Genomic DNA, 26,219 nt, shown 5'->3' with positions numbered 1-26,219 from the left:
TGTGGAGACTGAATTAAAGGTAAGCAAGAAAGGAAGGAGATTGATTGGTCAACAGGCTACTGAATCGCTCCCAGGAAATGATCCCTTGGACTAGGCTGGAATGGGAATCAAAAGGAGATTTCTAAAGCAGCGAGGCACGATTATGAAACCTGATGACTAACTACATGTGGAGGGAAAGAAATAAAGAAGATGCTTAGCATCTGATTTAGACCAGGGTGGCTAGGGGACTCTGGTTTGGGTTCCCGTTCCATTCACTAAGACCGGGGACTCAGGAAGAGGAGTAGAGTATAAATGGAAAAATATCGTGTTTTGACTTCAGACAATTTGAGTCTCGGATATCTGTGGAGTGTCGAGTGCACCTAGACAGTTGACTGCAGTGTCCCAGCAGAGAAATCTGGACAAGAGACAGAGACTTTGGAATTATCAGCATATAAATGATCACCTCACCCCTGGGAGGACACGAGGTCACCAAGGTGAGTATGTAAATTGCGATTCTTATGTGAAAATTTGTGACCCTTCTGAAATTGTAAGCAAAATTGCATGTGCAAATTCACATGTAGTTTTCCTTTTTTGTTTGTTTCTAAAGTAAAAATTCAGTTTATTCGTCTGTTTATGACATAGTACACAAGAGGCAAAGTGTTTCACATCATAGATTTCACTTCCAACTCCTTAGAATGTTCATTTCTTTGTTTACGGGAAAGCAACTGAAACAAAGATGTGGCAGCAGCCAACGCTAACGTCATCCTAACGGGCATGGGCAGGAGGGTGTTAGCCGCAAGCTGATTTTCTAGAATTGTTCGATGGAAGCACAGGGGCACTGTTCCTGGATGCTCACACCATCGCGGGCTTCCGTCATCGCCACCACACAGGTACAGCAGCGCTTTCCGGTAGTCACCCTTGGTGTCTTGCTGGGTGTGGTAGTAGAGGGACTTGCCATACTTTCTCTTGAATTCAGACCTAATTTTCAACATGTCCACTTCATTGTGGGAAACCATGATTCTGATCGGGACCTTATCACGAGTCCCCTTGCCCTTCATGGAATCGTACAGTTGGTTAGCAAAATACAGGGGCTTGTTCTGGCTCCACTGGACCAGGATCAGGAAAGCATTTTCCAGGTCTCCCTTGACTTCCTTCTTGATGCTCTCCAACATGTCATAAGGGTTGTAGCTCTTGTAGCTTTCAAATACTTTCTGGAGGTGACACAGGCGCCACTCAGTCATGATGCTGATCCATTTTGGAACATCAGTTCCTTTCCTCTTCACTTTAGCATCACTGAGATCCCAGGCATCTTGGTCAATCACTTCACAATCAATGACAGAGCCATCTTCTGCTCGTCTACCCTTTGCGAGGGCAACCATCAGCTTGCAGAAGTCACCAGACGTGTCAGAAATAATGTCCTTCTCCAGATCAGTCTTGTACATTTCCTTGTAGACTCTTGTTAATTTCCTGCAGCTCCTGGTTGGCCAGTGAGCAGATGATCTCAACGAGAGAGTCCTCATCAGTCCCCACAGCCCCTTCATGGAGGCTTTCAGCTCTGAAGCATCATACTGAGCAGGTGTTTTCAACAGGCTCCAAATCACCGTCTCCTGGTGGTTGGACAAGACTGACTTCAGTGCTATTGCAAGTTCCTTTTTGGTCCTTCTCTCGTAGGCGAGGGTAATATCCTGTCTCTGTTCTTGCTTGCACTTGGTCAAAATGTTGACAATGGTGACCTCACCCACACCTTTGGTCTTGATGGCTGTTTCAAAGTTGAAAGCATCCCAGACGGAATTGAAGTTGGTGTAGGCTTTGACTGACCCATATGCACTTGGGGGTATAGAGTGATCACCCTCCAAGCTGAGTGTGAGCAGAATTCCGTGAACAGTAGACAGTTTGAAAGAAACTGGGCTGAGCGCCGAGAACTGTGAGTGTCCCCAGATGCCGAGCTTACCTGCAGTTTTCTAACGAGAGACTTCATATTTCATAGTTTTGAACAGATTGTCAAAGGGCCCCAAGGAGAATAAAACCAAAAGTAAAGTGAGACAAGCAAAGAACCAAAACAGATACTAACATTGTAAAACAAAGGCATGGATATGGAATTGCACGGGGGCAAAAATGACTCTTATAAGGAGACAGTGCCTATCTCCTTATATATGTACTATAAAGGGAGAAATAACTCCCAGAATGATAACCAAGTGTCAGACATCAACTTGTAGTCCTCATACTAAGACAAGAAAGCAAACTAAAACATCTTTTAAAAATGTTTCACAAGAGCTACAAGGAAGAAAATGTTTTCTATTTGATCTTAAATTCTACATATTCAGAGGGAGCATTCTCAATCGTCAGTTCCTTCTAGCACTCATACTGAGACATAATATGCGCTAAGAGCCAAAGTCCAGAGATTCGTTTGTTTTTTTTTTACTTTAAAGGCTTTACTGATATATAAACATATAATCTACATACCATAAAATTCACCTATAAATAGTACAATTCAATGTTTTCTATAATTCACTGTTTTTAAGTATATTTTACCGAGTTGTTTATTCATTACCATAATCTAATTTTAGAACATGTAGTTACCCCAAAAAGAAACCTCAAACCCATTAGCAGTCACCACCTTCCGCTCCCTAACCCCTAGCCCTAGGCAACCACTAATCTACTTTCTGGATTTGCTTACTCTGGACAGTTCACATAAGTGGAATCATTTAATATGCAGTCTTTTGATACCATCTTCCTTTACATAGCATAATGTTTTCAAAGTTCATCTATATTGTAGCATCGATCGGTACTTGATTCCTTTTTATGGCTGAATATTATTCCATTGGCATACCACATTTTGTTTATCCATTCATCAGTTAGTACACATTTGTATTGTTTTCCTTTTTTGGCTATTATGAATAATGCTGCTATGAACATTTGTATGCATTCCTTGTACGGACATGTTTTTTTACTTCTCTTGGATAGATACCGAGGAGTAAAACTGCTGGGTCATATGGGTAACTCTTTGTTTAACATTTTATGAGCTGCCAGACTGTTTTCCAATTTTACGTTCCCAGCAGCAATGTATGAGGAATCTAATTTCTCCACATCCTTGCCAACACCTGTAACTATATGTCTTTTTTATTATAACTATACTAGTGGATATCAGGTGGTATCTCCTTGTGACTCTGATTTGCATTTCCTTGACGACCAAATCTTTTCATGTGCTTATCAGCCATTCATCTCTTCTTTGGAGAAATGTCTGTTTGAATCCTTTGTCCATCATAGATTTCCTTTTAATCTTTGAGAAAGACAGAGTAAGGCAGAAACAGGCACTCAATAATGTCAAAATATTATGAAAAAAATTATAGTACAAAAGAAAATAAGAATAAAAGTAGAGAAAAAAAGAGCACTTTGGAAGTATAGGAGTCAAAGGATTAGAAGTCAAAGAATGGGTCCAGTGGGCAAAGAACATGCAAGCTGGAAGGAGAGAAGGCTGTGGTCAGGATGGGGAATTACTGAATAATTAGTTTGAAGTGATTCTGTAGGTGGAGCAATTAAGGATGATGACAAACTTCAAGCTATGACTACGGAAGAGTGAATCCTGAAAGCCCCCACAGAGAAGAAATTCAAATGGTTCCCAGGGCCAGAGTGAAAATCAATGAGAAAGAATATGTGAAAGTACTTTATAAACTACATAAATACAAAGCTGGTTAAACTAGCGTGTTTTCCCTTTCTGGTTAAAAAGGGAAGGAGCTCTGACAAGTAACTTTGAAACTTGTTTCAGAAGATGATGATAATGAAGATGATTATAATAAAAGCAGTTAACATGTATGTTTCCAGGCAATGTGCGAAAGAGAATACATCATTCATATTATTTCTCCAAAACACCCTTGCTACTATGTACTACTATTATCTTAATTTTACAAATGAAGAGTTTTAGGCCAAACATATTATTGGTGTTATTTCCTCCAGTGCAAACTGCCATTGGTTATCTGTCTACATCCCCAATTACATAAAAAATTTTATCCATCATAGAAAAACTACAAATACCATTCCCATTATCTTGCTTTTATCTTTATATCAGAGAATCAAACTTTTTGATCAAACATACCTACCTTGGTTACTACTTTATTTCTCTATTGCTTCAACAATGTATAAATGATCTCCTCTCCGTGACAAAGGTAAGTACTGTATAACATTTGTTTTAAAATATTTAACTCATGTGGAATTTATTTTGCATAGCATACAATTAAAATAGATCTAAATGTATAATAGTTTTTTTCTTCATGGCATCATTCAAAGATGTCTTTTGTTAAACACCGACTGCTTTTAGTTTTTATTTTACTTGATTACTCATACATTAAACCACCATCAATTTGTTTCTGATATTTCTATTTTGTTTCCATCACTGTAATTCATCTGCCTTCAGGTAGTCTTGTTAATAACATATATTGGAATAGCTTTTGGTCTTGAATGGCAAAACTCCTTTTGTTCCCCTCTAAGCTCCATAATCATTAATTAGATAATGACAACTATAGATACATAACCTGACTCAGACAATAAGTAACACCTCCCCTTGATATGTTTTGTTGGCCAGTACACTAATTGCCAATATTTAAAATTCAGACGATGGATAAGTGTTATGGTCTGAATGTGTCCCCCACAAATTCCTATGTTGAAACCTAACTTCCAAAGGTGATGTTATTAAGGGCCTTTGGGGGGTGATTAGGCCAGGCCAGGGGACCCCTCATGAATGCAAGTAGAGCCTTATAAAAGAGGCTCCAGACAGATCCCTACCCCCTTCTACCATGTGAGAGCAAGATGGTGCCAGCTATGACCCCGAAAGAAGGCCCTCCTAAGAATGGGGTCATGCCAGTACCTTGATCTTGGACTTCCAGTCTCCAGAACCAAGGGACATAAATTTCTGTTGTTTATAAGCCAGCCAGTCTGTGACATTTTGTTATAGCAGCCTGAATAAACAAAGACAATAGGTCCTGTGAGCTTCTACTCTCCTCTCCCTCCACCAATAGATTGCTTTCTGGCGTCTCCTGATAAATTAGTATCACTGGGCCCATCAACCCACATGCCAAAAATCAGCTAGAACTGAGTAGTGACTGTCTCCTTTTATGGGACACACACATACAAAGTTCAAAGTGTCCAACATTCCTTGTTGTCTTATTTCCAGCCCACTTGAGTGATTTATGGTAACTGCTTAGAGGCCTCTGGATGTGCGACCTCTGGGGAAACCCGCAGTTTCCCTTTCTACCTTCAAAGACAGAAAAGTTCAGTTAATTTGGTGCTCAACTTCAGTAACTACATTTAGCCTAGATTTCTGGTCTAATCTCTTCTCTACTTCCTGGCATGGCTCCTGATCATTTATCCCCATTTAATTATCTTAATATATGCACCTAATTCTAATCCTCTCAAATTATTTTGCGAACAAGAATAATTTTTAAAAAGGTTTCCCCCCCTGAAGTTCTTGCCTGCGCCTTTATTGTATGATTTATACTATCAATCAAGTTCAATTCAACATCCTATTGGGATCTTGACTGGTATTGTATTAAATCTGTAAATTAACTTTGTTAGCATTGTCATATTTATTATATTAAGACTACTCAGCCAGGAGTAGATTATATATCTTTTATTATTTGTTTTCCTTTCTTTCTATTAAAATATTATAATTCTCTGTATTTGACCTTATTATCTTGTTAGATTTTATTTTTTAATAAAACAAGTATTAACTTTTTCATTATATTTTCTCTACTGATAAAATAAATCACTGAATTCAGTTAGGTGTATGTTTTATAACCCAGGATTTAAGCATCTCATTTCAAGATATGTTTTTCTTTAATCTCTTAAACATTCAGGTTATAGTCCCTTGTCATTGGCAAATAGTATTATTTTTCTCTCTACTGACCTACACACATTCCACTTATTTCTTTTACCTGATTTGTTGCAACTAGTTATTTAAATCAATGCTATAAAAAAAGATATCATTATCCTGTTTAATTTTAGATACTGTTTCTGCCACAACTATAAACTCCATCAATTTTCTTTCATGTCCTCAGACCTAAAATCTATTTTTGACAAAAGTGCCAAGCTAATTCAATAGGGAAGATAGTCTTTTCAATAAATGATGCTGAAATAACTGGATTTTTATATGGGGCAAAAAAAAGGGATAAACCTTGACCTCTTCACATCGTATGTAAACATTAAATCAAAATAGATCATAGACATGAACATAAGAGCTAAATAAAAAAATTCTAGAAGGAAACAGAAAAAAATCTTTGTGACTTTGGGGTATATTGATGATTTCTTAGAACATAAAAAGCATAAGCCAGTAAAAAGACACATTTTTGTGTACATGTTTTTAAATGTATTTAATGGATAAATTAGACTTCATCAAAATAAAAATCTTTTGCTTATTGAAAGATACCATTAAGAAAATGAAAAGAGAAACCACAGATAAGAAGAATATTTGCAAAACATATACCTGACAAAGGTCTTGTATCCAGAATATATATAAAGAACCCCTATGACTTTTTAAAACACTAATTTGTCGTTTTTTTCATGTTCAAAAGAAGATATATGGATGGTCAACCAGCACTTAAAAAGATGCTCAATATCATTGGTCACTAGAAACATGCAAATTAAAACCCCAATGAGATATCACTACACACACACTAGAATAGTTAAAATTAAAAAGACTGACAATACGAAATGTTAGTGAGGAGGTAGAGCAACTATAACCCTCCTACTTTCCTACTGGGAATGCAAAACGGTGCAACCACTTTGAAAAACAGCTTGGCAAGTTCTTATAAAGTTAAACATACCCTCACCATATGACTCAGCAATCCCAGTCCTACCCTGTTGCCCTGAAAATAAGACCAAGCCTAATAATCAGCTCTAATGTATCTTTTGGAGCAAAAATTAATATAAGACCTGGTATTATATTATATTATATTTTAAGACCTGGCCTTATATTATCGTAAAATAAGACTGGGTCTTATATTAATTTTTGCTCCAAAAGACGCATTAGAGCTGATTATCTGACTACGTCTTATTTTCGGGGAAACATGGTAAGTATCCACCCAAAAGTAATGAAATATACGTCCATACACTATCATGTACACACATTTTCAAAGCAGTGTTATTCACAATAGATAAAAATAACCAAAAACTGGAATAGATAAACAAAATGTGATATATATATATATATATATACACACACACATATATATATACATTTATATATATATATATACACATTTATATATATATATATACATATATATATATATATATATATATATCCACAAAGTGGAATACTACTCAGTTATTAAAAAAGGAACAAACTACTGATGTATTTAACAACATGGATAAATCTCAAAAACATTATTATGCTATGTTTAAAAAGCCAGACACAAAACACTATACATTATATGATTCCATGTATATGAAATCCTAGGAAAGGCAAAACTGTACTGACAGAAAGCGGATCAGGGGTTGTTTGGGGACAAGGATGGGAGTAAGGATTAATGACAATGGGGACTGAAGTAATTTTCTGGGGGCAACAGAAGTGTGGGTTGTGGTAGACGGTACATGACTGTATACAGCTCCCCAAACTCTAACTGTACATTTAAAATGGGTAAATTGTTATATGTAAATTATACTTTAATAAAACTATAAAAATAAAATATTTTAAGATTCTTCTTGAAAATATACTTTACAAAATCCAACTTAATCTAAAGGATCCCAGTGGATAGTAAAGAATTTAAGGGACCCAGAAAGCGGTCTGGGCTCTGCCCTGAGCTTCTGGAGTTAATCTCTAAGCCTTTAAGGAGCATCTTATTTGCCTGGGGCCTTGGGTCATGGCTGATAGTATAACAGTGTGATTTAGGGTGGGAGCAGGCCACACCAGATAGCATTTAGGGGGCAGGTTGGCCACCCTGAATAGAAAGACCAGCAATGTCACGTAGACTGGGAGTTTGGGGTCATGTGCTATCAGCTTGACAGAGGGGCTGGGACTGAAATAAGCAACGTGGGCAAGGAATCATGGCGGCATAATGGAGCCCCAGTAAAATTCTGAACACTGAGGTGTGGGTGTGCTTACAGGTTGGCAGTTCTCCATGTGTATTGTCACACAATAATGCCAGGAAGGTAACATGCCCTGACTTCCTGGGGAGAGGACAGCGGAAGCTATGCCCTATGCGTTTCTCTCGTTGACTGATTTTAATCTGTAGCCTTTCCCTGTAACAAACCATACTATGAATATAATCGATTTCAGTCAGTTCTGTGAAGCTTTCAGGTAAATTATCAAACCTCAGGGTGCTCTTGTGGACCCCTGAACTTGAAACTGGTGTCAGAAGTAAAGGTGGTCTTGTGGACCCCTGAACTTGTAATTGGTGTCAGGGTGAGAATGGTCATTGTGTGGACTGTACCCGATAACTTTGCAGTTGCCCTCAACTCTCACACCCAAATAAACATAAACAGGTTGCAAATTAATAATAATAAAATTCATAGTTGAAGTACTTAATAATTGTCCAAAGTATATTACAAAGATCATATCCAGGAGCTTATGTACAATGACTAAAGCTTTTTGGAATCTTTACAGCTGCCTGGTTAACCTAGAACCAACCCAAGTAGTGAGACTCTGGATTGGGCATGTGTAGCCAGCTACTTAAAGGCTACAGATTAACTTAAATATGTCAAGTATACACACCTAGGCAGGTGACAGAAAAAACAATCCTCCTATCCTTACCTTGGTGAATGCATAGTATCTAATTCTATTACGTAGCTTTTTACTTCCCTATTTAGAATCTGCAAAACATTTTGACTTTCAACTCCTGCATTTTTCAAAGTATGCAGTTGGATTTCTTCTTCCAAATTGCCAGCAGTGTCATCCATGACAAGTATTATCTTAGAGACAGAATTACACTAGCAATACAGATATTACCTTCACAGAGAGTTGAAAAATATTCAGGCTAAAGAGTGGTGTGGTCACAAAATTACAAAAATATTTTCCAAGTATGCCCCCATAAATTCACCTTCGAAAATTTAGCTATCATTCTTATAACTTCAAACATTTGCCATGAGAGAAAAATAAAAGTTCAGGAAAACTTGCATACATAATACAGGAAATTTCCATTAGAATATCATAAATGTTACTGTTTCCAAATGCTTGGAAATTTGTGGAAAAATGAGTCCACAAATTCAAGTTCAAGAGAAGTATCTATCCAGGCTGCTCTTTTTCATGTTGAGCCAAACTAGTAGAGGTGGTAGGATAATGTTAGAAATCAAAGAGTATTTGACAGGAGGCAGAGAGGAGAGTGCTTTCCCTCAAAGCAAACTAAAATTGTCCAAGACTTCGAGTATCTACATTTGTTCAAACTTATCCCTGAGTGTGGGAACGAGCAAGTGATCTACTGGGTTGCTCTGAAGAATACCCCTGACACTGTAAAACTCAAACATTAGCACAGTGGATAAATACTACCTTTTCTTTTCTAAGCCTCTACAGTTCCACAACAAAGAGTTGGGAGCTCCCTCCTGTGTGTGCCAGTTTTCACCTGGCTTTAGCCTGGCCTTCAGAACTCCAACTTGTAGACTCAGCCAATGACAACCAATCTTGGCGTTCTAATCCAAATCCCATCCTCACTAGAGATGGGCCTTGGAGCCGTCGCTCAGCCTAAGAACCCACATGACCATCCATTCACCACCTTCCGCCACATCACATCTATGTATACCGTCCTTCCAGAGACCTGCTTTATTTGATTTTTCCCCTGCTACAATGCAATCCCTGCTCTGAATCCTCAACCCACCTAACTGGGGCTCTAAAACCCTACTTAAAACGACTCTCTCCCTGAGTCCCCAGTCATTGAAGAGATTCTTTAACCCACATTCACAGTCTGAAACCAAGATGCTACCCTGAAAAAGGAGGTCAGAGGAATGGAAACACGAGAAGGATCCGACGCGCTGTTATTAAAGGAAAGGGACCATGAGCCACAAGATCTAGGCTACAGAATACATAGGCTACCTCTAGAAGCTGAGAATGACTCCTGGCTAGTGGCCATCAAGGAAATGGGACCTGAGTCCTATAGCCACATGGGAACTAATTCTGCCGACAACCTTAACGAGCTTGGGAAAAGATTCATTTCCCAGAGCCTCTAGTGAGGAACGCAGCAGCTTTGCCAACACTTGATTTCAGCCCTGTGAAATCTGAAGGAGGAAACCCATGCTATGCCCAGACTTCTGATTTAGAGAACTTTGTTGTTTTAAGCCACTTAGTTTGTGGCAATTTGTTACTGCAGTAGCAGAAACTAATACAATGGTGGCCCCAATGCTACCATCAAATTGCCTTATTTTCCTCTCCCCACGTGCCTGCTGGAGTCAACCAGCATTCAATATACAACATTTTTATAGGATGTCCCACATTCCGTTGTCATAATTTTATCTGTGTATTTTGTCTTCCTCACCAATGCAAGCTCTTCTAGGACAGAGACTGTGAGTGCCTTTTATGCTTTTTAATTTTTTTCATGACCCAAGTAATATACATTGATTGTAGGAAATTTAGAAAAAAAGAGATGCATGTAAAAGAAAATTAAAAACCATCCACAATTCAACACTTAACCACACTGTTAATATTTTCGTGTCATTTTATATTTTTCTATGTGCATGTATATAAATAAATCATTACAAGTATATATTAACATATTTAATTCATAGTATATATAAATATATAAATCATAGTATATATATTATACTATATACTGCTTTATAACTTATTTTTTTCTTAATAATGTTATGTTGTTATTCCATGTCAATGGACATCGTTCATTTTTACTGCTCCATAGAACAGCAGGCTGGGCTAGGTCCTTCTGTTAGAACGTCCCTCATGCCCTTATACCTCTCCCGACAGCTGTGATTGGATGATTTTATTAAATTCAGTTTTCTCCACAGACTATAAATTCCATGAGATAAAACAATGTGCCTATTTTGCTCAAGTGTATCATCTCCAGAGTTGAATCCAAAGAGGGTGTCCAAGAAATATAATGAATGAATAAATGAATTTAACCAAACCTCTTTTTTCAGCCATTTAGGTTGTTTCCTATTTTATTATTTCTAACGGAGGTCTCTAGCACACAGGAGATTTTCAATAAGTGTTTGCTGAGGACAAAAATCAATAAGCAGAATTTTCAAGAATGGTGAAGGATAGTCATTCAGTAAAGAGTAATTTGATTTAAGTCATGGGGAGGAAGAGAAATAAGTCCTAGTCACATAAACATGAAGAAAATGATCCTCAAAGCAAACTTTTTAGCAAATTATATCTGTACTTTTCTAGTTCTTTTTCTTTTCAAACAGGGACAAATATGCAGTCAACAAGATGTGCTAATTTTAAAAGGTCTTCAAAAGAAGTGTGTTTTACACATTAACTAAAGAGAAATGTTCTTCCTAAAACAGATGGTGAAAGGGTGTGGTATGGGCCCAAAAAGCTTGGCAAAGTTCTCATAAGTAATTTAAAAAGTGAACACATTCTCCATATTGGTGTAATATCACAACTAACCCTCTTAATAAGCCTTTTTAAAAGTTAATAAGTAATTAGCAATCACTGGGTAGACTGAACCAGACCTACAGACTAAACCTACAGAGCTCTGAGCTTCAGGGAAGGTAATCAGTGCCACTGAAGTCCTACTTTGTATCCATGTAGAGATAAGGAAAAATAGGGTTTCCTTAAAATAAGACTATTGTCTATTAAACAATCAATTATCTTACTAAAAATTAACATTAACAGTTTAAGCCACATGTTTTCCAGTAAATAATTAAAATATACAAATGGTAAAAATATCCAAATGTGAAACGAGAATTATACCTTTCATCATTAAAATTCATATTCTTTATCTGACAGAGAAAGAAGCAAAGACTGCCTTCAAATTATTTTAAAGCCTTCATAGGTTATATAAGTTCTTTGGCTCAAAACTTCTTTTGTTATAACTTTATTAATTTATATAACCTGCCCCTTCTTCTCTGCATGTGCTACCAAAAACTTCTTTCATCTTGAAATGTTGGGAAGGAGAGGACCCAACAGTGAAAAAGGTTGGATACTAGATCACGGAGTAGCTTACCAGAGACAGTGCAGTATATAGCGTATCCCCGAAAATAAGACCTAGCCGGACAATCAACTCTAATGTGTCTTTTGGAGCAAAAATTAATATAAGACCCGGTATTATATTATTACATTACATTATTATATTATATTATAAATTAAGACGGGGTCTTATTAATTTTTGCTCCAAAAGGCGCATTAGAACTGATTGTCCAGCTAGGTCTTATTTTTGAAGATACACGGTAATGCAAAGATCACTAGACTGAGCATGGAAAGTAGAGAGCTAGTCCTGATATATGAGTATACTGTCTTCATCGTGTCACCCATGTGTCCTAGACCCCAGTTTCTTCACCTGTAAAATGAAAGGACTCAATGATCTCAAAGGCCCTTCAAGCACAAACATTCTAAGCTGTGGATTTCTGGGGAATGAGAAAGTTAAAGAAGTAAAACTTACACTCTAATTTTTACCAGATCCTCTGCTAAAGGGAATAAAGAAAACTGAAAAAAGTCTCAAATAGAATATTCCCTATAGACAATAGTCATGTATGCCATCAACCTCCTCAGACCTCTACTTCCTGTACATCTTGTTAACACTGATTATCCGAAATCTGAGAGGCATTTTAGGACCACAGAGATTTTATCAGTAATTGGGACTTTAACTGGGTTCCTTAGAGAGAAGACAAAAAGATAAAGAAGAAAGTTACATTTGCACAAAAAATATATCTTGAGAACCTTTATGGAAAAATCAATATTCATAGGTGAGATACAAAGGGGAAAATTTTTTAAAGTATCAAAGAAAGTGGACACTAAGCTCTGTGTTAGGATTGTTTGTTGAATGGAGAACAGAGTTCTAATAATTATATAATGCCTTTATCAAAAAAATAAAAAATAAAAGCAGTTCTCTACTTACCCTCACCAGGCTTTACAATAACCTGTGTATCCCAATAGCCACTGCCACCTTGCCATAGCCTTTCCCATCCCAGGCACCCAGGACAAGGGTATGTCCATAGTACAAACACAATACCTTCTCTCCTCTAATCATCTCCCCAAGGGCCAGAAGAGCTAGAAACTTCACCCCAGCATCGTCCCATGTCTACTAATACAGGAATCTTAGAATTAAAAGCACCCCTGCTTTGTCCAAATTGATAGGAATGTTGGGGACTTCCTCTCTGAGAACGAGTTATCATCATTGTCATCATCCTCATCCTCATCCTCATCTGTCTAAAAATTGACCCAGACACTCTAAGGCTGGCTTTATGGTTTGGAAAATTGTAGGCAATCTAGAATGTGGCAGAAGAGATATGTTTTTGGAACTGTCAATCAGAGTTCAAAATATATTATTACCACCCCACTTCCTAGCACCAAAAAAATTGGCTGTAAGCCATACCCATGTCATATGTACCATTACCGCCATCCACCATAGTCAGCTACAAAACTGAGCTATGAAAAGTCATTTTCTTCTCCGGGCCTTAACTGAAACTCACAAAAATTTGATGGGAGGCATTAAGGAGGCTACAAGCTAGGTAATCTTAGAAAGCCCTTTCATCTCTGGCACTTTAAGATTCTAAGTAAGATTAATGAGCTTTTCTAAACTGACCCAGCCTCAGAGCCTTAGTCACAGCATTGTTCCCATGCAGAAAAGATTTATACACCTCAAACAACCAACTTAAAGATCAACTTTGGGAACATAATCGATTTGAAGTTGGGGCCTTCCTATTTCTCATACAATACTGTCTGCCATTGTCCTATACAACCTTATTGCTATAGTAAATATGTGATCAGGTCAAAAATATTATTTGGAGAAAAAGAACACATTAGAATTAGAAGAAAATAGAATATTGCCTTTTCTTTACTACTAATAGAATCATTATAGTCATCTTGGCATTTTATTTTCTGGTTATAAGAGGTTAAAAACATTTCCTTTCCTATTTCTTCTCTGGCTTTCCTCCTTCCTACTTTATCATAATTAATAAGCCCTTATGAAGTAACTCAAACCTGAGAAAAAACATGGTGCTCCAGGGACACAGAGCTGGACAGTACGGCAGACAGATTCTAAAATGGCACAATCATCCCTACCTCCTCAAATTCACACCCTTGTTTAACACCCTTTGTTTGCCACCCTTGAGTTTTGGTAGGAACTGAGACTTGCTTCTGAGCAGTAGACTATGGCAAAGGTGACAGGATATCATTTTCATAAATACATTATAGAAGACTGGAACTTCCGTCTTGCTAGCAGACTCTCTACTGATGCTCTCCGCTGCTGGTTTGACGTAAGCTGCCATATGGAGAGGTCCACATAGCATGCACTGAGGGAGTCCTCCAGCTGACAGCCAGTAAAGAGCTAAGGCTCTCAGTCCAGCATCCTCAAGGACTGTATGCTGCCAATAACCACATGAACTTGGAAGGGGAACTTCCAGAGTAGAGCCCAGCCCTGACTAACACCTTGACAGCAGCCTGTGAGAGACTCTGACGCAGGAGACCCAACTAAGCATATTTAGATTCCTTCCTGGCCCACAGAAACTGAGAGATAGTAAATATGTCGGTGTGTTGTTTTAAGCCACTCAGTTTATGGTAACATTGTTATCTAGCAACTGATAATGAATACAGGCAGATGAGAAACGGAATATAATTAGAGAACAACTTAGAGGCAATAGAAAAACCAGTGTGAGATAGGAAAGTTCAGGTAATAAAGGAAAGATCACTATGGGACTAAGAGGTTAGTTATGAGACCCACCTTAAGTCTTTAAAGAATTCAGATTGGCAGAGAAGTAGAGGGAATGGCATGGAGGTAGAATCAACCGAGTATCATGGACACTACGAATACAACAGTGAGAGAATACTGAACAGGTACAGTGGGTCTCTTCACAAAAAGCCTCGGAATGGCAGGGGCTAAGTGGGCTCACCCTCAACACTAAAGGAAACAACACTAAAAGAAAGGCAGGGACTTGACAATAAAAAGTGTTTTAAAGAACGTAATCCTATCACAGTAAAACAGACGGAGAAGATCAAGAATAGATATGCTAGCACAATAGTCTTCAGAAGAGGCTCACTGAACATGGGGGGGAAAAGGTTCACGTTCATGAATAATCAAAGAAACGCAAATTAAAACTATAAAACACCATTTTTTGGTCGATAAATTAGTAAAAAAATAAAAACCAGTAATACTAGCGAAGATAAAGCAATCTCAGACACTGTTGGTGGGAATGTAAATGGAACCACCTTTACGGAAAGCCATTCAGCAATATGCATTATTAATCTTAAAATACATTAGATGCTCAGGCTCAGTAATTCACTTCTTAGAACATATCATAAGGAAATAAATTTATTTACCATTCAACAAACATTTAATTGAGTGCCTATTGTGTTCTAGGTACTGAGGATATAGCAGTGAACAAAACAGACGTCACCTCTGCTCTTGTAGAACTTAGAAGAGCCAAATATTTAACAAATAATCACAAAATAAATGTATAATTACACAAATTATAGGACACAATGAGAGAGTGTTTTTAAATACCTGATTTAAATTGTGAGATCAAAAAAGACCTTCCTTGGAAGTAACATTTATACTGAAAACTGAAGGATGAATAGAATTTGGCCATGTGAAGAATGAGAAAAAAATTTTTTCCCGACAGAGGAAATAATACTCATGAAGGCAAGAAAGCATTAATTGTATTCAGGATTTTACAGGATTCACTCATTAATTTATTCAACAAATATGTACAAAGGGCTTAGTAAGTACCAGGTAATAGGGGCTGAGGATGAGGGACGGCAGAAGGTGATCAAAGTCAAGCTGAGGAAACGGCAGACAACACAGGTATAAAATAATTCCATAGTTACGGAAGGCCCAAGTGTTGATAATAAAGCCCAAGATATACGAGGAAATGAGTGGAAAAGGAGGAAACCAACGTACTTGGCAGAAAGAAAGAAGAGGATGTAGTACAAGTAACAAACACAAAGATTTTCTGCCTCCTTTCAAATCCAAATAGACTTACCTGAGAAAGGAATGTTCAAAAATGTACCATTCATTTTTTTAAGTTACCATTTATAGATAGAAATACTTAGGTGAGCACTAAAATGCTCATATGCAAAGAAGAAGCAAGTAGAGATAAAAAACAAATTTTAAACATGAGTTAGGGCATCACTATACTTAGGAAACTTGCCCCTACAGCTATGCACCTATGGCTCCAACTATGCTAAGCAATCAGGGAAAAGTTAACTCCTGTTTTGGAATAACATAGTAGGCTCTCTTTGCAAGAGATCAAAATGTACACTACATAATCCACTGATTTGAAATTAAAAATTGACCAAATGAACCTCCATGAGGTTAAGTGTGAAGAGTGACATTTACAGAAACCTTATGATGAGAATATGTTTGCAGTCATCAGCGAGTTATAAAGGGAGCCATAAAAATGATTACAGCCTCATTTGAGAAGTAGACCTGAGTGAGTGGAGCCCTTTTCCTCCTAGCTCCTCAAGTATCTAAATGGTAATATTTTATGTTTCACACATGTCAACAGCATTAAAGAGTTAAACAATATTTGACAGCATGAACACTACCTACAAAGGAAAAAGAAAGGTATGTGGAAGTCTGCACTATTTTTGCAACTTCTCTTTGAGTGTAAAATTATTTCAAAATAATGAGTAAAAAAAGGAAATAAAATATATGGGTAGTCTTGCTACAAGAAATAACACAAGGCTAAAAATTTGTGTTAATTTCATGAGGCAATCAAAAAGGAGAAATGAAACAATTCTCCAAATTACTCTCTAAGAGTTCAATGTTCACTTCTCCTGTCAAGGGATGCAGGTGCATACAAGAGAAAAGCTCATGGTCCACACTGGATATTCCACTGCCTGCTAGACTTTTGGGAAAGTCATTTCAGTCTCTCTCATCTGCTACACTCACCTCACAATGTGGCCTCATATGCTCATTGACAATGGTGTGATATACAGATATACATTGTTTTTACTTAAGTTTTTATTTATTTGAACTTCATTACTCCTTCATTAAATGGAGGAATATCTCTGTGATATGATTAGCTATTTGGATTTCTTCACGTTTGTGAAATTATCAAATTAATGTTATACTTTCCAGTAGGAACCCAGATTTAACCAAGAGATTTATCTAACAGTAGAGTTACTACATCCTGAGAAATGCTTAATAATAGAAATATAGCCTAAAATTCTTTTTAATCTGCTATGCATTTTCCTATAAAGTTCATTAATTGAACTGGTTAACCTGTTACCTTAAAATTACTTTGGTTAATTCTGAAGACCTACCTTTATTTATTAAACCTGTCTAATAAAGTTTGATGAGGGCATAAATATACAGTGTAAACAAATATACAAACATAAAATATGTCTGATGAAATACATTTTCCCCAGAGATGTTAAAAATGAAATAATAGCTCTTCGGAAGGAAAAAAAGGCAATTAAGTCAGGAATTTCATGAAATCCAAAAGATGAACCTTAGGAATTCAAAACAAAGTTTAAAGTCTGACAAAGGAAATACACCTTCTATAGTTGGATTGATGTGTATTTATAAATGATGCATTACGAAGTGTTTCATTATAACTTTAATGTTTCAAAATCCATTATCATCCCTCTGTCTCCCATCAAGTATAATCTTGGAAGAAAAATATCATGTTATTTTCTGGGTTAAAACTTAGTGTACAATCTAAAAGCTAATGAAAAAACAACAGTAACCCTCTCAAATTAAGCCTTTATCCATTACCATCTCAAAGTAGCCCATTTTTAACAGGGTTGCTAATTTTTTTTCCTGGAAAAAGTATATATAGACCAGGAATGATTCAAGTGGATAAAGGAAAAAAAAAAAAAAAACACCAACATGAGTCATGTAAAAATAACATTCAGTAAGATATTATCTTTGTAACAGTAAGAAAAGCAGGATTTTCTCCCCCCACTTCAAACTTTCCATAGTGTCCATCATTCAGCAACAGTCTACTCACTTCCGATGGGTGTGGTCCATGCCACTGTTTGGTATTGCTTCCAACTTTGCATTTTTCTGCCCACAGATATTTCCATAGCTGTCGTATCCTGACACTAGTCTCGCTGCTGCACCTGTTGCTACTGAAAAGCCACAAATAAATCCCTAGGGAAAAAAAAAAACAGAAAAAACATACAAATAAACCATTTCAATAGCAACAGTCACTACTTGATACGATAATGACCTTCTTTTGTCTGTTGAAGGGAACAAAGAGCTATCTTTCCTTGTTGCAAACACTATTCCACTGTTTTCCTTGGGTTTCACATAAGCAGCACAAATATGTCCACAGGAAACACTATTTACTGCCATAACAAAACACATCTCTAAGCTTTTACATCATAAGATCCTCTTTGCATTCGATAGTAATAAAAGCAGCTTCTCTGTATTGAACATCTGCTCTAAGCCAGGCTCTGTATTGGGTGCTTACCATACATTATCGCTAATCCTCATGATGAAGAAACTGAGGCCCAGGGAGGTTAAAATACGTTTTCCAAGGCCATAGAAGCTAATAAAGATCAGTGCATAGAATCCAGCCCAGCTTTCTTCACTTTTTAGTTTTATTTGATTGTAAAGGAGTCCTATTAAATGAATCACAACGATGGACAAAAGAAAAAAAAATTCAAAGAACAATAGGTATGTGGGTTTTAAATTATTACCACTTCAGCGCACACAACACTTCTGTTTGCTTCCTGCAGTAAAGCTGTATCCAAGCCAAAGAATTACACCATGAAGCACCACCATGCTCTTAATACTGAAGTCTCAGGGAGAGTGAGGTACTGGTTGTAGGGACTGCGAAGGTCATGTTATTTCATGGGAATATGTTTCCTCACAGCGCCAAAGGCAAGTGGTCGATGCTTCAAACGCGTATCATGCTTGTTGAGTCAAGTACAACCAAAACACAGCAACAAAAGCCTATACTCAAGGCAGGAGAATGGGAAGCCACATGAATCACTACTGATCAGCTGACGAAAATGGCAGAAAAGACTGGGGTTAAGAAATATTCTTGCCACTTGGTCACTAATAGGTTGAGTTTGTGTTATCTTTATTAAAATGGCTCATGCAGGCAGAAGTTATCACTGTTTCACTCATCATATCCAAGTATTATGAGTAGTACTTACCTAAGCAGCCCTGTTACATCTCAGGCCTACAGTGGTGAATACTGTACTCACACGCAATTCCTCAGAGAAAAGTATTTCCCCCTTAAATACACTTTCCTAAAAAGGCAAACAAACTCTTTCCTTTTTTCAAAATAACTCCTCTATTTTTATCATGCAGGTAAGGAAGAGCAGAGAGTGCAGCTCTAGCTAGAAGAAACTTCTTGAAATTACACTTTGTAAGAAAGTAGATTTTGAGTAGAGACTATCCCTGATTTGCTACTCTCTTGCTCTCTGATCCTTGCCAAGTTACTTTAGCTTTCTGTGCCTCAATTTACTCACCTGTGAAATGGAAATAATGGCAGCTCATAAGGTTGCCGTAAGGATTAAACAAAATAATCCCCAGTAAAGTGGCAGGAATCCTGCTTGGCACATAACAAGGGCTCAATAAGTATTAGCTATTATTGTTGGTAAAAATGAGAACAGGCTCTACGGGAAAGACCATGGGTTTTGGGGTCAGATAAACTTGCATTGCTCAATGGAACACTGATGACTCCATTTTCTACTTGTGTGATCTTGGACAAACTTGCTTACTTCCCTGTGCCTCAGTTTACCCATAAAAATGGGGTTGAAACCACTTACCACAAAGGCTGCTGCAAGAAGTCACATTTGATAATAAATGTAAAGTGTCTGTCTCAATAACTTTTAGTGCCCTTCTGCCTCAAAGCAGCAGCTAATGGCTAGATCTAGGATTAAGCACACGGTGGTCAGGACTCACTCATTCCCTCTCACTCTCTCACCACTCCCCTTCTCTCCTGACTTCTCCAAGGATACTGCAGGGCAGTTAGTCCCATCTCAGAACTTCAAGCCAATACTAACACGTGAGAAAAAAAAATTTAATCCCCTACATACATACACATGTGCAAATCAGCATGCCATTTTGCAAGCATATTTTTGAACCTCAAAAGAGGAATTCCTACAACTGAGCAAAAACTGGACGTGGAGGTCAACATTAGGAGGTTTAATGGCTAACAGTTCCAATACAGTTCTTTAACAAAAAGCATAGAGTAACAGAAAGAGAATCCAGAAAGACCTGGATTCAAACCCTCACTTTACCACTTACTACCTGTGTGACTGACCCATTACTTACTTAGACTGTTTCCTCCTCATCCCTAACAGAGTACTGAGGTTTTGTTTCCCATGGTTTCAGTTACCTGTAGTCACCTGTGGTCTGAAAATATTAAATGGAGAATTCCAGAAAGAAACAATTCGTAAGTTTTAAATTGCATGCCGTTCTGAATGGCATGATGAAATTGCGCTCCACACCCCACCCATCCTTCCTGGGACGTGAATCATCCCTTTGTCCAGCGTATCCATTCCACATATGCTACGTGCCGTTACTCACTTAGTAGCCTACTTGGTTATCAGACCGACAGTGCTTGTGCTCCAGTCATCCTTATTTTGCTTAATAATGGCCCCAAAGCGCAAGAGTAGTGATGCTGGCAATTTGAGTATGCCAAAGAGAAGCCATAAAGTACTTCCTTTAAGTGCACAGTTATGTGTATATAGGAAAAAGCATAGTACATTTGGGTTTGGTACTCTCCACAATTGCAGGTATCCACTGGGGGTCTTGGAAGGTATCCCCTGTGAATAAGGGGGACTAGTGTAATATCATCTACTTCACAGCCTAATGAAGAGGACTAAATGAGATAATGCGTATCTAGCCCCCAGCTGTTCCAATACATGGCAAGTAATCAATATACCGGGGGTGCCAAAAAAATGTACACACATGACTTGTATTCATCTTTTGTTAAGGGTATATATTGAGTATTACAATTTTAACACATTGTTTTCCTTTCTTAAAATGTGTATACATTTTTTTGGCATCCTCTGTCTAGTAGTTATTCACGGTAAATTTGAAAGACAAAGACTAAAGAGGTTGACAACCATAATTGGGGCCTAACCAAAAACCCCTGCAATTCTCTATTTTAGAACAAAAATTTCTTGGGGGATAAAAGTGAGAGATATTGTCAGTAATTCTGTTACTACACAGAAACATTGAGACCACAATTATAATCTTCTTTCACTACTAGTCTAAAATAGCAAAGCCCTTATATAATTAAAAAGGTTATGTTCTTCTTTCACTTTTTATAGGAATTTGCTTCTGATGCTTGATTAGTACTTTGTGTTACCAATTCCTTTAAATGGTTTCTGATTTCCCTATTTTTAACAGTACTGTTGGACATGTGGGATTTTTGTGTTTCTTTTTAAGTATAAGCTACTTCCCATCCCTTCGGGATGTAGGCAAAGGATAAATGACAAACATCACAGGTAAGACGGGACATATTTTCATAATAGGCCATGTAAACTTCTTAGTAGCTGCCAAAAGCATTAGAGTAGAGAGGGTGAAAAGCTGCAGGGGAGAAAAGAAGGAGAATAATAAGATAATAAGATAGGAAGAAACCATGACTGTTATCCCAGGGACTTCCCATATGGTAAAAGCACTGATAATGAAGAACTAGGCCAAATATAATTAAAAATACAGTTTCCTTAAAAAAAAAAAAAAATTCTGGAATCCAAATGCAAGAAGCAATATACCTAGTTTCAGATGAGAAAACATGTGGTCCACGAAATTAAAATAGGATAAGAGAAACTGTACAGAATACACTCAGTAATTTAATGGCTCCATAGAGGGTAGGGGTGGGGTGGGGGAGGCATTCAACAGAAGGAAATCACATTAATGAAGCAAATGATAAGGGGTATATGAGGAGAGCTTTTACAAGCCTAGAGTAGGGAGCAATCACTAGAGAGAAAGGAAGCCTATTAGTAATGAAGAGAACCATGGCTAAAATCTTAAAATGACTGAGCCACTGAAGTGCCTTCAAAACTGCTATTTTAAGAGAGGAGGAGTAGACAAATTGAATCACAAGGAGGAGGTGACTCAAAGCAGATGAAGGCACACGGGGATGGAGGCTCACAGGCAAGATCTGGCGATTAGTCAGTGCCTACTGCCTAAGCGAGGGAAAGACAATTTGCTAATTAATGAACTGTGCTCATTTTGCCTTCACATCACAAAGTTTAGTTTGACTTAATTAAGAGCTTTTGTCAGTTTCATTCACTATTGGTCAAATAGGAGGATAGGATTTTATTTCACAAGCATGTTTGAATTTCACACCTGGAGCCTTACTGAGCAAGGTAGAAAGCCTTACTTTAGTTTTGAGAAAAAAAATAAAAGTCAACAAAACACGAGTGGGAGGAGGAGTATGGAGTATGAATACGGCAAAATGTTTTGAAATAAAAATGTGGGGGAAAAAGTCTTAAGCTTACAGCCCCTCGCCCAGGAATTAATGAAATTATATCCAGATTCTACTTTTTCCTCAAATCCTACTTCCTTTAGCTTTATAAATCTCTCATCTCAATCAATGCTTAGTGTGTCAATCTCTTAATAACCAATTTGTCAAACCTTAGCGTAACATTTGGCTTGTTCCTCCTCTTTGGAGAACCCTGAGACAAGCAAGACTATTAGTCCCAGCTGACAGGGTAGGATGAGAATGCCAGATGCAGAACCATTACTTATGCAAACGACCTGAAAAAATAAAAAAATTCAGCCAATCTGCTAGATTTTTGGATTTCTTTAAAGTTTAACATTTAACAGGATGCATTACTCAAGAAAGAGGAGAAAGGAAGACAGTAATGATTGGAAGTCTAGGAAATATCCACTCAATAAGCATTTATTGATAATATACAAATGCAAAATGCCATGCAAGGTACAAAAGGGTTATAACACATAAAGTTTACCCTAGAAGAACTGAAATATCTCAAAAGAGAAGAAAACAATGCGGCGTGAGGGAGTAAAATCGTGAGGCTCAGTATCACGAGCAGCTTAAGAAATGGAAAAACAACAACAAAAATAACAGACATGGAATACAGGGAATTGAACCCAGCTCTGTCCCAAATGCTCCTTATGACCCTGGGCAAGTCACTTTAAATTCTCTGCTCCTCAGTTTCCTTACCTGTAACAAGGATAAAACTAGACTAATCTCTCTCTAGATTAAGCTCTTTTGGCTTCCAAAATGTTATGATTCTAAGGGATAGTAGATACAACGTAAATTTTTCAGGGTATACTTGCAGAGGGACTATAAACCCATTTGGTCCACTACAGTGACCCAGGGGGAAAAAAACAAAAAAACAAGAGTAAAAGCAAAATGGATTTAACTAAACTGTATTTTGAAAAACAGTTAAAATGGTTCATTTTATGTTACGTATACATGACCACAATTAAAAGTAAAAACAGGATTGAACGGAAAGTAGGGAGTCATTTGGGTCAGGTAACCTTAAGGTAATCTTTGGCATGCTGTTCTTCCTACTTTATGATCCTCGCAAAGCACAGACCCTCACAGAGGTGACAAAATACTGCAGTGAGTCGCTGAGTCTCTCACTTTGTGCTGCTATCAACAATAGTTAATGAGGTAGAAACACTATGTTCTGGGAACTGGGCTAATGTTATAAAATAAAAAAGGTCCTTGAAAGCAGTCTGAAGGGACAAACTATACAATGATGTCTCCTAAATCCAGCTCTAGTCCCTAGCATTCTCCAAATTTCCAACTCTGCATTTCCAATTGCTTACCCTTACCCATACATTCCACATGTCAAAAAGTCATCTCCTCATTTCACACTTTGCCAAATCATTTCCCTTTCCTGAATAGACCCTATGTCCATTTGTAGCATCATTATCTACTAGACTGCACATGTAAGATACAGAGTGAGAGGAAGCTTCAGTCTCCTCTCTCCATGCGTTGGGCCATCACCCCAGCTTCCTAACACTGCACTAGAGAAAGTGGTGATGCTCTGGGATTTGCTCCGAGTCTGAAATATTGACTAGACCACATTTTACTGGCCGGTAAGGTTACCGTGTCCTACAGGTCCATGTTCTGAACTTTTTCTTTTATTCCCAGTTCCAGGCAACAAAAAAGGGACTGTTTCTTCAGTCTCAGAGATATAGAGGAAAAACTGAGGGTTGCTAGATGGGAGGGGGGTAGGGATAAGGGAGAAGGTGAGGGGATTAGAAAGCACAATCGGTAACCACAGATTGCTACGAGGATACAAAATACAGTTTGGGGAATATAATCAATAATGTTGTAAAGATTTTATAGGGTATCAGATGGACATTTGTCTTATTAGGGAGACCACTTCATAGATGGTATAGGTACCTGACCACTGCAGTGTATACCTGAAGCTGAAGCTGAATAATAATGAATGTCAACTATAATTTTATATAGATAGATAGATAGATAGATAGAGAGAGAGAGAGAGAGTCACAGGATGTGGAGTACAGCATAAGGAATAGAGTCAATGGAATTGTAACAACTATATACAATGTCTGAAGGGTAGTAGATTGAGGAAAGGGGGTTATCACTTTGTGAGGGGTATAAATGTCTAACTAGTACTTTGTTTTGTACACCTGAAACTAATTAAAAAGAAAAAAAAGGGGGGGGACTGTTTCTTGAAGCCTCACCTTCTTCCTCTTCTCTCCTAGGTTCAATGTTGCCACTGTATAATCTAGACAAGTTATTAAACATATATCTATGCCTCAGTTTCCTTATCTGTAAAATGGGAATGCTGATAATGTTTACTTCCTTGAGCAGTTGGGAAAATTAAATGAGTCTCTGTGTCAAATGCAGAGAATAGTACCTAGTACATACGAATAGTAAGCAGCAATAATTATCAGGGGTAAGTTGCAGGGAGTCTCTAGCTTCTATTTTCCATGGTAAACACTCCTGTTAGGGCCATCCAGCCTCCTCTCTTTCTTGTCTTTTTGTGGCAAGCTGATCTGAGCTGATTTGGTCCAGGTGGACCACCTTTCTCTTGCCACCTCCCTTTCCCTCCCCTCCTCATATATTCCTCTCCCTGAGACAGAATGAAGTCAGACCTTACAACACGGGAAGAAACTTGAGCCCACATGGCCCAAGCTTTATTCCACAAGTCATTTTTACAATGGAGTACTCTATTGGGCATAAGCAGGTAACTGTTCAGCTACGAATAAAATGATACTATTTACCCATCCCATTTTTATTCTCTTATGTGTACAGAGGCATGGTTTGGATCCTATGAGGAGATAATGTAGGATGTGAGCTGAAAAACCCTTCCCTGCACCACTAACACAAGAACCTCTTAGTCATCCTTAATCTGTCTCCCACTCGCCAGCAATATTGATGATACCAAATCCTACTTTTAAAGTCTTTCTCCTCCTCCCCTGATTTCAGGTTTTTCATCTCTTATCTGGACTTATCTGGACGATTGCATCAGCCTCCAAAGTGGTCTGCCTGCATCTCCTCCTCATTTACAGCAGCTTTAACAGCCATCTTGAACACAGACCACCAGGGCTATCCTACTAAACCCAGTCTTATCATTGTTTCTCAAAACTCTAGTGGTTTATCAGTATCCACAAAAGTGGGGCTCAACCCTGCATGAGCGTTAGAATCACAGAGATTGAATCAGAATCACTGAGCGGGGGCCTCGAAATGAATCTTTTATTTAAAGATCCCAGTTGATTCTAATATGCAGCTAGGGTTGCAAACCACATTTTTATTACTTTAATGGAAAATAGAAATTTAGAAGTCCAATGTTACATGTACTTTTTTACAGCAGGGTAAGCATATGTCCGATAATTTCAAAGTATTCATGTAAGTTCATGTGGAAGATGACAGCTCTCAAGAAGGCTGATAGCAATTCACTTTGAAAAATACCCTAAGTTCTAGACAATTCAAGCATGGAAAAACCTTGAAAGTAAGGGAAGAAATAAAAGAGAAATTTAAATATTTATGAAGAGACGAATATGTATAAATAAAAATATTTAATGGTGAAGATGAGTGAAAGATGAAAAGGTCTTAAAATATTTCAGAGCTGGAGCATAGTTATCAAGGAATGAGCAAAGAACGACAAGTAAAGATAGTGAATAAAGATATGGTTTAGGACGCAAGATGACTGAGAAAGAAGACTATAAAAGAAGCAGCCACTGGGCCACAAGAGGCAGCAAGTTCCAGTTCCTAGTCTATCTTTG

At 37.6% G+C, this 26,219-nt stretch overlaps 1 protein-coding gene and 1 pseudogene across 3 annotated transcripts in view; both read right to left on the bottom strand.

Moving 5' to 3' along the window:
• Positions 1–26,219, bottom strand: part of SLC44A1 (solute carrier family 44 member 1) — a 178,524-nt gene that overhangs the window by 97,368 nt on the left and 54,937 nt on the right. For all 3 annotated transcript variants that reach the window (XM_074330783.1, XM_074330782.1, XM_074330784.1), the window contains exon 3: positions 18,028–18,170. In XM_074330783.1, the coding sequence (XP_074186884.1) occupies positions 18,028–18,170 (143 nt within the window). The remainder of the gene's footprint in view (positions 1–18,027; positions 18,171–26,219) is intronic.
• On the bottom strand, positions 569–8,388 carry LOC109448623 (annexin A2; annotated as a pseudogene).

Source organism: Rhinolophus sinicus, linkage group LG04, assembly GCF_036562045.2.
Source record: "Rhinolophus sinicus isolate RSC01 linkage group LG04, ASM3656204v1, whole genome shotgun sequence".
Taxonomy (NCBI): domain Eukaryota; kingdom Metazoa; phylum Chordata; class Mammalia; order Chiroptera; family Rhinolophidae; genus Rhinolophus; species Rhinolophus sinicus.
This window is presented reverse-complemented; position numbering and strand designations above follow the sequence as displayed.